Raw genomic sequence first — 13,223 nt, 5'->3', positions numbered from 1 at the left:
ATTACATTATCGTTCCCATCTTTGTTTTTTAACAGTCTACGCCTCTGGTTTAGAAGAACCTAATTTGGTAAGCTTCATCCCAGATTTTGTCCCTTACCAAAACAAAGGTGCAAACCTTCCAGTAGTCTTGTCTTCAAAGTATTCTCTTAGGATTCCTTGGAACAATAGCCACCACTAAATCTTCCAACCCATGCTCTTCCAAGGTTAGGAATCCAGTAGGCTCATCTTGATGTTGAAACTTAAGGCTATTGACATACTTAGGTGATGCTTGCCCTTCATTCTCTGGTATATTAGTCCAAATTTGAAGTCTCCTAAATTACTCGATATGAACTTGCACTAATTGATCTATTTGTTTTAAGTTTTGAAATTCTTTAAATATTTTTTGCTTGTAATCAAAAAGCAAGAATCAAGCTCGTAGATGTTTCAATATACTAGGGCATTGTCTAATTTTATCCTTCACTGTCTTCTTCTAGAACTCTGCAAGTACTCCCACCATAGAGCAGCATAAAACTTCAATTTGGATGCTACAATTTTCACTCTTTAAGGATCATCCTCATCAATGTCTTCCATCTCAAAATATTTCTCGTAGACCCAATCTAAGAATAAATCTAGGTTAAGTTCACCTGAAAATTCTGATATATCGACTTTTACCTTCAAGCCTTGTCTGCCAATGGCTTCAATGAGCCTCTCTGTCAGGTCTACTTCCCTTGCAACATTTCCCAGTTCTCCTGTTCTTCTTCAAACTCATCCAATTAAGCTGGCCTCAATGGCTTCTAACCTCCTAAGCCATTCATGAGCACTTCCTCCAGGGCTTGGATTCCTCTTGCCCTTCTTCACCATTTCATGCAAATTAGCCTCTGGGCCATTGCAGACTACTTTAATACCAAAACTAACTTCTGCAGATTTAACATGTCTATCTGGATCCTCTGATCCTGCAACTCATATTTCTAACTATAAACTAGAACAAACAGAATAAAACAAAGGATTATTATACAGTCTGATTAAAACTGATGTAGACAATCTTTGTCGCTTCAAGCAGGTACTCTTATCCAGCTGATAATAGAACAAAACATAACAGCAAAGAACAAACCATTATGAATCACGCAAACTCTCCTTTGACTCTCTGCTTTATAATCTATTATGTTCCAATGACTACAAAAACTCACGCACTGTACAAGGCAGATTGCAGAGCCCTTTCCAATCCTTTATTTTCAAAGCTTCTTTTGCACAAATAGCACGACCACTCCAAATCCTTACCCAACCCAAAATCCCCAAAAGAACTCAACTCCTGGCAATGGACTCCTATCATAAAACAAAAAAAGGAAAGCACTAAAAACCACCATGTAGCCACCAGAGACAGTTACAAACAAAATCCTAAAATATCAAAAGCATAAAGGAACAGACAATTGGTGGCATTCACACCACAAAAGGGCAGTTACATCATCTCTGCTTTCAGTTTTACAGCTAGCTATCTCATGCTGTAATGTTTATTAACATCAATTGTTCTTTACATATCAAAAAAATGAAAAAGTTCATAAAAGTTTATTGCTTTCCTTATAAGAACTATGGTAATTGAAATTTTTCTGAGAAACTACAAAATGGTCCATTTTGTATCTCTTTAAATAAACAAAAAATTCAGGAAGATACTTACAATCCATTGGCAAGAAAAGGATCTGATCGACGCCGATTTCGCTTTCATTAACTAGTCCGTTTAGCTTAACTATCCTGTTCCAGCTTGTATTGAATCGAGTTGCAAGGCCATACACAGTATCCCCTGAGACAACTCGATAGGTCATAACACCCACATCATTTTGGCATCCACACTGAATCTTCAGTTCCAATTTAAGAGGCGGATACAAAACAGTTCCATAATCTGCAGAAATTAGGCCATCAAATGCCAAAGATATAGAATTCCAGCTATCATCGACCCTAACAATATAGTCAGTTTTGGCAAGGAACTGGTTTGAATCGGGCTCGCAGCGGCAGGTCACATTGATCACATATACAGGTTTCTCCCCATAGGTTCTCCCCACGTCCATCGGGGATACACTGAGCATATCGGCTACTTGTTCTGCAGTCTGCTCTTGAGGCGAAACAAAATATAGATATCCAACACAAGTATTTAAAGTGGAAACTTTGCAGGCCAAAGGAGCCGATTCCACTTGCAAAGTACTTATATAGACCAACATAAATAAAGAGATTAAGGCACGGCGACGCATTTCCATTCTCTTCTCCACTCATAAAATAGCTCTCTGGGGTCTAATTTAAGTATTTTTCTCTGAATATCCCTGACTGTAATGAATTTAAATATTTCACCGTGTGTAAAGCACGTTGGTGTTGTGGAGTTTGCCCATGCCCTTTCAAGATCAATCAATGGTGTTGGGAATGTCGTCTATATTCTTTCAGGGTTAATCGAAGGCCTTTTCCAGGTCCATTTCAAGGCCTCTTTTTAGGACATTATTCTGCCTGCAAAGATTATAAGTACTTCCCCACACAAAGGATCTCTATATTCAAACCATCTGTATATAGACTTTTGTCTATACGTTTGCCTGCAAATAATTGAAATTTTTTTGCCATTAAACCAAGCACAACGCTCCATTTTAAGTATATGGACAAAACAACAAATGGATGCGTATGTATGCTATTAAGCTTGAATCAATGACAAACACACAAAACTGAAAGAAAGATCAGAATACATAAAGGAGACGACAACAGTATCCTACTAAATTCAGCCTGTTTTTAAAAATCATGTAAAAACTTTTACCTTTCCAGAATGCTTCTGTTTAAAAAGCCTTGATGCATTCCATTTAAGTATGAAGCACGAATGCTTAATTACATTCATATAGAATTCTGCTCTGCTGCAAGGAATTCCACGGACAACCCAAGCTGTTTTCTGCCTCTTTAAAAATTTGTGTGTCACTGTCTGCTACAGCAGCATGCAGAAAACTCATTGCATCATTCTTATGCCATTTCAAGCAGGTTTGCACTAGCAAACTATTCAAATATATTTGCTCTCATTCTGTTATTTTTTTTCGTTTCGGTTTCTTTGGTACTTCCGCCATGTGGAAGCTCCTTACGCTGCAGCCAACTTACTGTGTTTCTTCGTAAAACTTAGGATTGTGGAACGACAAACAAATGGGATTATGTTAATTATTTATTCTTGGTCGGCAGAAATTCGATTTCTGCAGGCTTTCTGAGAATACGAGCAATGACATAACATTTTCATTGGTGACAAAAAATGTCTTAGGAAATGTATTCATTGTGTCTATGGTACCAAGATAGAAATCAAGTGTCGCATTTTCCAAAGCTCTTCCCTCACCCTTACGGCTGTAGCTATTTTGGTTCCAAAACGGTATGCCTCCATATGATGCTTAAGGCATACCATTCAAGTACGGCAAGTTCATGAGAGCGACGTTCCTGGGACCTATAGATGACATGGAGGAATTCGCGGCTGCGATGATGTGGATGATGTTGCCGTTTTGCGTTTGATGGAAAAACTTGCTCGCGGTTAACATTTTCCTGGCGGTTGTCATTGTGATGTGACGATTACATCGGGCGAGGCGGTTAACATACCGTCGGGCAAGCATTTTACATTTTCGGTGACCGCTAATTTTGATTTTATTTTTTTTGAGTGGCCGCGTCGCAATTTTTTTTGCTAACCCGCTTTATTGCGTCCACGAGTCGACTAACATCGGCGGTCACGTGTTATGGGCACAGTTTCAATTCATTTTTTTTAAAATTTTGAATGAAAACTCGATTTCGCGAAAATTGAAAATATATTTCTCCGGTAGCTGCATGCAGAACGCATTGGTGGAGGTGAAACAAAATATTCGACCGTGTAAATTCACGCTGTAAATTCATGTCCCCGGTTGAATCACTGAGTGAAGGAGTTGCACTTCAATTGTAGTTATAGGTATGCATTCTCAAAATATGGGTGGCTCCGAAGGGGAGGAGAAAAGTCGACCGCATGCATAACCCAAGTTGTCTGGGTATATTGTTAGTCCTATTGTTATCGCCTGTTAACACGCGGGTTTTTTTTCATGTGCAGGGAGGAGGTATCGTAGCGTATAGGGGGTGGTACGATTGAAGATTGTTGTGTAGGGTTATGGCGGCATCGGTAAATTCAAACCCTAATAGATAAAGATAGTTTTATGATTCCTTCGTCAACCCTGTGTTTGAAATTGTAAATTTTTATATCATTTTTGTATCGCAGAGGTGGTTGTGAGTGTGCCCTCGGGAGGTGTGAAGACAACAACTATTTGGGTGGAGGCTTAGGCGGCTGAGGTAATTTGAAACCCTAAGACATTCAATAATTTTTATTTTATTTTCTCTATCATTTTGTGTTCTGTCTATGAAAATTAGGCATCATTTTGCCACATGGTCGTGTCAGGATACCAAGGGTCCCTGTTTGATTGTTGATGGCTCATTGTTGAGGGCTGAATTTTGGGATTCTGTTGAAAACCGTCAGGGTTTGCATTGTTTGTTTGTGTTTTGGTGTGTGTTAGTATATATATATGAAGCAATACACACACACTCACAAAGAGAGAGACACACACACACACAAACATGTCTACTGTAATACAGAGGAAAACGACAAAATAAAACATAGATAAAAGAAACTATGGAAATATTATGCTCTGTTTCCATTATTCTCAGGGGCTCATTGGATTAAAAAAAAAAAAAACCTACAGTCCCATAAATCCCCCTTCAACAATGATCCAGAATAGACGGAGGTTGCTTCAACAAGGAGCCCTTCAACAATAATATTTTCGTTCGCGCATTAGTCTTACTTATTCCACGTTAGGCAAATAAAAAAGGCGCCATGTTTGCTATCATCAAACAAACAACAGATCAACTCCTAATTGTCAGCAAACAACAAATCAACTCCTAAACAAGAGCAGGTCACACACAATCAAGGAATGGTTTCATCAACCAGTCAACAACCTGATTTTGAGGAGTCTGTTTGCATCAAAAGGCAAACCATAACATGTAAACGAGGTCAAGACCACGTAAAAGAAGTTCAATTTGGAACAAAACATTTTACCTCGCTTTATCTTTCATGTAGCTATTAGGTGCCTGCCACTTGTATTTGCATATATATTTATTCTCGGACATGTATGTTGATGCATGTCATTGGTACAATATGTCCTTTTTGGAGCCAAAATAGACGTATGTCATGTATGTCAATTCATGTCGTTGTTACAATCTCTTTTTGAAGGCAGAATAGACATGACACAAGTTCGAAGCACCTAATCACACTCGAAAATTGCAGAATAAACATATATGCAAATATATGTGGGAGGCTATGTGTATTGTGGCTCGACAATGGACGTATCGTACTAACAACATGCATCGACATACATTTCCAAGACATGCATACCATGCCAACTTCTCGTGGTGCTCTGACCCATGGTATGTGATGTGGAGTTGTTGTCGAGTTTTCGGTTTCAGTCTGCGGCGCCCACACAAAATTATGTGGACATGCCGGAGGATGGTTGCAGCATGCTTTGTGGTTACCATCGGTTTATTGTGCATAACACGCACATTAAAAGCTTGCGAATGAAGGAATCACGTTCGGAGGGCATCCCGGCAGGAAGAAGAGGCCGCGGGCTGCAAAACTTGGTACTTTTGTCAGAGAAAAAACTAGCACGAAACTCAAGTTACTCTGGCAGTGGGACGCCTCTATTGTGGCTGCAAAAAACAAAATGGGGGGACTAACACCCCATGTTTGTGGCAGGTTTTTAATCGTAGGTTTTGCATTTGATGGTTGCTTCTGTCTAACACAGCGCTGTTAGTCTATATGATTTGTCTATTTTGGAACCAGAAGAGACACAACCTCTCCAACAAATGGTACTGCGTGTTAGTGACATGTTAACCAATTGCATCTGTTGAATGTAAAATATAGTGTAAAACGTGTGACTAAGTTGCGTGTTAGTCGGACCATAGCATTGATTTTGAGTTGGAATAGAGGTGTCTGTCCTTGAGTGCACAACAACAATACGAAAATAGGTGGTTGATATAGACAACTCTGGCACAGCTCTGGCACTATGGCAAATGGACAAATATAATTTAGGTGATATAAATTACTTAGTGGTAGTTTATATTGAATGTTAAACTGCATTTTCATATATGAACATGTAGGTTCCTTTTATGTCTTTTGAAATGCATGTACTTCCCAATGTAGACTACCAGTAACATTAGTTATCCATGCAGGTTGTTGATTTTCAAGGAATATTGAGTAGTCCCCCGGCAAACGTCCAGACGTTCCCAGGTTGTTGCTCTGTCTCCCTTGTTTAATACTACTTGCACTGTAATGTCCCCTTATTAATAATCTTTGGGCTTGTGCAACTTTTTGAAAGGCGCTTGTTATATATATAGTTTGTTGTATATAATTTTTTTATGCGGTACAAATGTATGTATAAATTTCAGTTCTTGATCATGTAATATTAATGTCCTTACTTTTACTAAATTTGATAATAATGAAAATGAACAATGCAATTGGTTGATGTGTTATATTATATGCTATAGATGCATCATATTAGACAATAAGATATAATTTTTGAATCTGAACGCAGTACGATTGTTATTTATGGATCTTCGAGTCATGAAACCAGTGTTGAATATATGAACCAGAAATCATGATTCTTGCGAACTATGTGTTATAAATTTGTATATATTCTGTTGATTTGCATGAGAGTGTTAATGTTCATCCTAGTGTATTTATATTTCTAGATTATTGATGTTCGTGATGTTTGAGAAGTACATGTGTTTGATGATCCAACTCCGATTTGAAATGTGATTTGGGCTTCTGTTTGAGATGTCTCGGGTAGGCATGACAAACTCCTCACATGTCTATCCTTCAGAGTGTTTTTTTCTTTTTTTCTTTTCGTAACTTAAGAGTACGTTTTTTAATAAATAATAATATTCCCATGTCAACAAAGAGATGGAAGCTTTAGAATAGACACTTGTTTCAAAAGACTTGTGTCTTTCGAAAAATGAATTAGAGGTCTCTGTACCCATTAATTATCATCAAAGACTTTGCTAATGGTAATGAATCGCTGTTTATTCTCTGACATAGATTGACCATCTTAAATGCTGCACACTCGTTTTACAGCATCGATTTTGCAATTAGCAGCTACGATTGACTAACTTGTCGATAACACATTGTAGGAAAGGTCCGTTTTGGAGCCGGAATAGACACAACCGATCTGTTAAGCGTGTTTTGCATCCATCTTTATCAATCCTTAAGAAAGTCTAGTTTTTGTGTTGTATTTTGGATGGGGAGAACACAGGAAGCCTTTTTAACAGCGTTGGCGATGGATCATAGTCATTATTTCGTTGCAATTGCAACCAAATATGTTCTAGAGAGGAATGTCATGGATAGTTTATGGTTAAACCGTTAGCTGGGTTGTACATAACATAGTGACATGCTGACTTTGTATTGGAATGTGGGCATAACCAGTCGTGTGTTGGTTGTGTTATTTGTGGTGAATGTGTGGTGTTATTGATAGTGTGACGAATATGAATTGCATTTTTTTTATGTTTCAATTCAATCATGTCAATTGTGTTGCGAAAAAGGTTGAGGGAAAATGTTGATCTTGATTATGGGTTGTTGGAGCTAAAGGCAGATGATCTCCTGGGAGTTGGTCGTGTTTGCTTCCCAGTGACACGTGACATCGGTCTTCCTGTAAGCTAAGTAGTTTTAATGGATTATGTAACATCTAGTATTGCTTGGTGTTGTAATTGTTTAATGCTTGTGACTCGAGACCTAATTTGTATACCCAGGAGAGAGGTGGGCTTTCATATGCGGGACGAGTTCGGCATTCATAGCTGAAAGATTCAGGAGTTGGGCTTTCACATCTGGGAGTAGTTGAGGATTTGAATCCGAAAGAGTCGAGAGTTGGGCTTGCAGATGCGCGACCAGTTGGAGATTCAAATCTTAAAGTTTCAGGAGTCGCGCTTTCGTATCCAAGACTAGTTGAGGATTCAAATCTGAAAGGGTCAGGAGTTGGGATTTCAGATGCACAACAAGTTGGGGATTCAAATCTGAAAGATTTAGAAGTCGGACTTTCACATCCACGAGCAGTTGAGGATTCAAATTTGAAAGAGTCAGGAGTTGGGCTTTCAGATGCACGACAAGTTGGGGATTCAAATATGAAAGATTCAAGAGTTGGACTTTCACATCCACGAGTAGTTGAGGATTCAAATCTGAAAGAGTCAAGAGTTGGGCTTCAAGATGCACGACAAGTTGGGGATTCAAATCTGAAAGATTCAGGAGTTGGACTTTCACATCCACGAGTAGTTGAGGATTCAAATCTGAAAGAGTCAGGAGTTGAGCTTTTAGATGCGGGACTAGTTGGGGATCCAAATCCGAAAGAGTCAGGGGATGGGCCTCCAGGTCAGGGACTAGTTGGGGATTCAAATCTAAATGAGTCACCAGTCGGGTCTCCAATTTTGAACCCATTGTCAAGTCGGCTTCTCAGTGACTGCACAACCACACTGGTAATTATTTATCATTGCATTATATTTTTTTCCATCATTGCATGGCATGGTTGGTGGAAGTTGGGATTTATAAGTGGAAATGTAGATATATACACGGGCATAAAATGGATTGATGATGTGTGCTATTTTATTGAACAACATTATGATAGTGGTTGTGCTGGTGAGGAAGATGAGGCCATTGGAAGTGTAGATGAGGGCGATTATACTGATGCTCGAGGTGGTGAGAGTGAAAAAGGGGATGTTTGTAGTGAGCACGAGGTGAGCATAGAGCAGGAGGCTGAATGGCAACGTGATTCTGTCAGTGCTCGTGAACAGGAACAAGGAGGGGCGAGTAACAAGGAGGTCCACTATGAGTCATTATATGTTGGATTATCTTTATAATGCTTGATTAGTGCAAAATTGAATGTGACTCTTTGTCTGTGTTGGCTGTGTGCAGCAACAGGCCGATCACAAAAGAGAACATATTAATGGCAGGTTGCACTACTTTTGTCTCTTCCATTAGTGTTCCGAAAATGGAGGTTGTCAGTTTTGGGATCTGGGGAGGCTTAATATGCATAGAGATAGAGAACATCAACTACCATTTTTGGGGATTGCACGACGCAGTCGTCAACAGTGTGGAAGTGGAAAGCGTAGCGCGGATCATAGGAAGAAATAGATGTTGGAGTTGAAAAAGAGGGAGTCTAATATTGAATACCAAATGGGCGTACGATGCAGTATGCAAAAAAAATGTGTCACTGACCGAGTCTGTATGAAATATGGTAAGAAAACACATGATGAGATTCCTACCGGAGGGAAGGAAGAGATAAAGGAACCAATGTGAGTGTATGATAGTAGTCCGGTTAGGGAGGCGAGAAGGAAGAAGGTTTTAGAGTTAGTGCAAAGAAAGAATATTGCAACAGAGGTAATTTTTTAGTGATCGTATTTTTTTGCAGTTTACTAAATTCCTTTAAACATGTGAAGAATAACTTATTGACGTATCCTATCCTGGTGCCCAGATTTAAAGTGACAGTGCAGGCCATGGCAAGGAGGTTCTAGTATCGAAGGCTAATCGCGAAACAAACGTGCTAGTGAATGAGGTTGCATCTGTTTCATTGGGGAAGCAAAAAAAGAAGAATGCTGCGAAAAAATCAAGGTCGGCTTCAGGTCATCAAACAAAAGAGGGTGCACCTGTTTTGTTAGGGAAGCAAAAAAAGAAGAATGTTGCGGAAAAAAGAAGGCGGACTTCACATCCTGAAACAAACGTGCGAGTCAATGAGCCTGCATGTGATTCGTCAAGGAAGCAAGAAAAGAAGAATGCTGCAGAAAAAACTAGTCTGACTTCAGATGACGCAACACATTTGTCATCGAAGGTGATTGTCTGTTGGCCTGTCCATATGTGTGTTTTCATTGCATGGTATGCTTTGCACTGCACTGTGTAGTATGTTGACTATTTCGTCCATGTCATTGTAGGCTGATGGGGTCCGTGGAGGGAGCATGGACTGTCCTATGGTATTGGATGACATAGAACGCAGTGTGTGCAAAAAATTAAGTCGAAAACCTCGGGCGTCTGTTATGTATAAGTCTGTTTCGTCAAAGAAGCTGAAGGAGACGCCGAATGAAAAACTGGGCGCATGCCGCATGCAGTGCCGAGAAGATTGCAGAGCAGTCTCCTGAGTTAGGGTAGACGATAGATGATATGAGCAAAGAACAGTCAATGCAGTTGCCTAATGACACCATGTGTAGTGTTCCCAAAAAACCAAATCCAAAATCTCGGACGTCTGTTAGGAGGAAGAAGCTGAAGGAGACGACAATTGAAAAATCGAGTGCATGCAGTGGCGAGACGATTGCAAAACACTCTCCTCAATTGGGGCAGAGGTTGGAGGATAGGTGCAAAGATGAATAGGTAATGTTGTGCCATTGTGCATGACATGTAGTGCTATATCATGACATGGTGTGTTATGCTATACAATAACTCTTTTTTTATGCAGTCAGTCGCGGTATTGGATGAGAAACTTCAGAAGTCTATTTCGAGGGAGAAACTGAAAGGGATGGTGAATGGAAATTTGAGTGCATGCAATGGCGAGAAGATTGCAGAGGAGTCCACTCAATTGGAGCAGACATTGGAGGATAAGAGCAGAGATGAACAGGTATTGGGCTCTTCTTTTGGATAACAGGCGGTGAGGGGTAGTGTTATACTAGAGAGCATTTTTTATGATGTTGTGGTTTGTGTCCATTATATGTGTTCCTGTTATTGCCTTAGTCATGTAAAATTCATCGGCCTTGGTCTAGTAGTGTTCGTAGGCGTATGGGTTTAATGTGTACTTACACTCCTGTATAATGTGTCATGTTTTGCAGCATAATCCAATAGAAACAAGCATTTAGAAAGAGTTTGGGGGAAATGATGATGGATGTACAAATGCAGACCGTGACCGTGATGGGGGCAACGGGCCGGGAGAGACAGCTACTCCGGTACCGTTGTACTACATTTCCATGAATTCATTTGACTATGTTTGATCGACATGTATAAAGAATTTTATTTAAGCAACCATGTCCACTTGTTACTGATGCAAGCAACCGTGGAAGACAAAGAAGAGTGTGCCAATGAAGATGCTCACGCTATTGTTGTTGGAGTTGAAGTCCACCTACTTTTGGATGGGGCAGTGGTTGGGGAAGGCATTGTTGATGGCCTGGGGAAGGGTGTAATGTGTCATACTATTCCACTCCCATGACATTGTGCTAAAGTTCGCATCGTCAAAGTCTTTGATGCAAATGCCCAGCTGCCTTGCCCAGGTCCTTTCGCCGATGTCTTGTTGGATTCCCTAAACTCGTGGGCGGTGTGGCCCATTGAAGCCCTGGTCTGTTCCCCACCCTCGGTAAGTTTTGAAGATGACAAGATCCCTTCCTCCATCTTCTCATTCCATCCTTTACCTTATTCCAATGGAATGAAATAGACATCACTCATATGATGTCGTTTGTATGTGGCAGGATAAAGTTGGTGAAAGTGTCTAGCCACAAAAAGAGGATGTTAAACGCGGCCCTCTGATCAGACGGGTAAGTCACAAGCTATGATCACTTGGCATCACCCCTCCCGAGTTGCATAAGAATGAGAAGAAGCATAAAGCATTTTATGGTGCCGTCAACTCCATTGCGCAATCCAGACAACGGAGACAATAATATTCTTCGATCATAGTTGTTGTTCCTCTTTCCAAATATTTAGAGTGAGATACTATGGTGGAAGTTCAGTCTTGATAGACTTTATTCAGATGGGATTTGGAGATGTTATATTGACATGGCTTTTACCTTAGCATAGTTTAAACCCTCTCAATTATTGTTTGTCTTAGATGAATTGTACATTATTTTCAACCTTTCCTGTTATTTTAAGCAAAATAACTGTAAAGGCTTGATTTGTTGGACTCTTTCATGGTGATCCTGCACGATCAACTACCCTTTAATAACTTTACAAATCTTTCTTTGGTGCGCAACATTTTTAATAATGATAGTGGATGGTACAATAAAATCGATGATAGTCGTTTACTGTTCAAGTTTTGTTCAAGGCCTCTTATATATTGCATATGCATAGGTTTTGTTATTGCGTACCAATAGGGTCCTTGCAACTCTTTTACGTATACAGATGAAGCGGAATGTTTGATTGAAATTGTGAACCATGTGCTCTTTCCACTGTAGCTTACGACAGTTGAATATACCATTGTTATTGTTTATTTTTGAACACTGAATCTGAAATGAATTAACAACAAAAAAATAACCAAAAAAATAAATCTATTAAAATACACTAGGCTTCCATTATAGTTTCATGGCATATGCGTAATAAGTTGGATGCAGGACGAGGGGTGCTGACTGATGGAGTTATCTTCCTAAAACATGGATTCCCAATTGGCAGGTAACCAGCCACCCAAGTGCCCAATTTAGTGAACATGTCAACTTTACTGAACACGTTAACTTTTTGTATCGTCCATAATGTTATTCATTCCAAAAAATGCAATAGATAGCAGTTCCTTTCTTGTTGGCATAAACTATTGTTTCTTGCATTTTTCATGTTGTCTTGCCCACCTGTCTACAAATACTTCTTTTTGGCATTGTTTGCAGATATGGCAATGGGAAGACCACGAACAGGAAAAAGAAAGGCTGTCGAAACATCTGTTCCGCAGAACGGAATGCCTGCTACGAATTTAAAGGCGAATGGGACGACCGATGTTCTCACCTCCGACGGTGGTTTAGGGAAGTCTGCAAGACAACCACCACCGCCCTTTGTAGGCTAGAACGATGGGATGGACACAATGAAGTTTGACGCCATGCAAGTAGAACTGCTAACGTAGAAGGTCGAAATGGCCCACACTGAAAATGAAAGGCTGAAGGGGATTGTTTCTGATCTTGAATGGAGACTCAATGAAGTAAAAAGGAGATGCACCGAAATCAATAAGAAATGCACTGAATTCAATAAGAAATGCATGGAACTCAATAACAAGGTCATGGACTTGGATGATAAGAATACGGACCTTGAGCTGGAAGTGTGTGGTTTGCAAATGGCGAATGAGAGACAAGAGGTAATTCGTGAGGCATGTGCTAAAAATAGCAAAATCATAAGTGACCAGATGTAGGGGATGCTAGATGTTTGTGTGCAACACACTCAGTACTGGAAACAGAGGTACGTAGAGGTGTTTGCCTCTATAACCGATGAAGATGATGGGAATGATGTGCCTCCCCTTACTCCGACCACTGAGGGA

At 39.9% G+C, this 13,223-nt stretch overlaps 1 protein-coding gene across 2 annotated transcripts in view; it reads right to left on the bottom strand.

Annotated features, from left to right (window-relative positions):
- LOC131043021 (lysM domain receptor-like kinase 3) overlaps positions 1-3,318 on the bottom strand; it is an 89,535-nt gene extending 86,217 nt beyond the window's left edge. Inside the window, exons 1-2 of one of the 2 annotated variants that reach the window (XM_057976377.2) lie at positions 2,765-3,318; positions 1,652-2,549 (exon numbers count right to left, since the gene is read on the bottom strand). In XM_057976377.2, the coding sequence (XP_057832360.2) occupies positions 1,652-2,225 (574 nt within the window). In that variant the 5' untranslated portion in view covers positions 2,226-2,549; positions 2,765-3,318. The remainder of the gene's footprint in view (positions 1-1,651; positions 2,550-2,764) is intronic. The other variant, XM_057976376.2, reaches the window with a different exon arrangement.
- Between the last annotated feature and the right edge of the window lie 9,905 nt (positions 3,319-13,223).

The sequence above is a fragment of the Cryptomeria japonica genome, chromosome 6, assembly GCF_030272615.1.
Source record: "Cryptomeria japonica chromosome 6, Sugi_1.0, whole genome shotgun sequence".
Classification (NCBI taxonomy): Eukaryota; Viridiplantae; Streptophyta; class Pinopsida; order Cupressales; family Cupressaceae; genus Cryptomeria; species Cryptomeria japonica.
The sequence above is the reverse complement of the archived record's forward strand: the minus strand, read 5'-3'. Positions and strand labels throughout refer to the sequence as shown.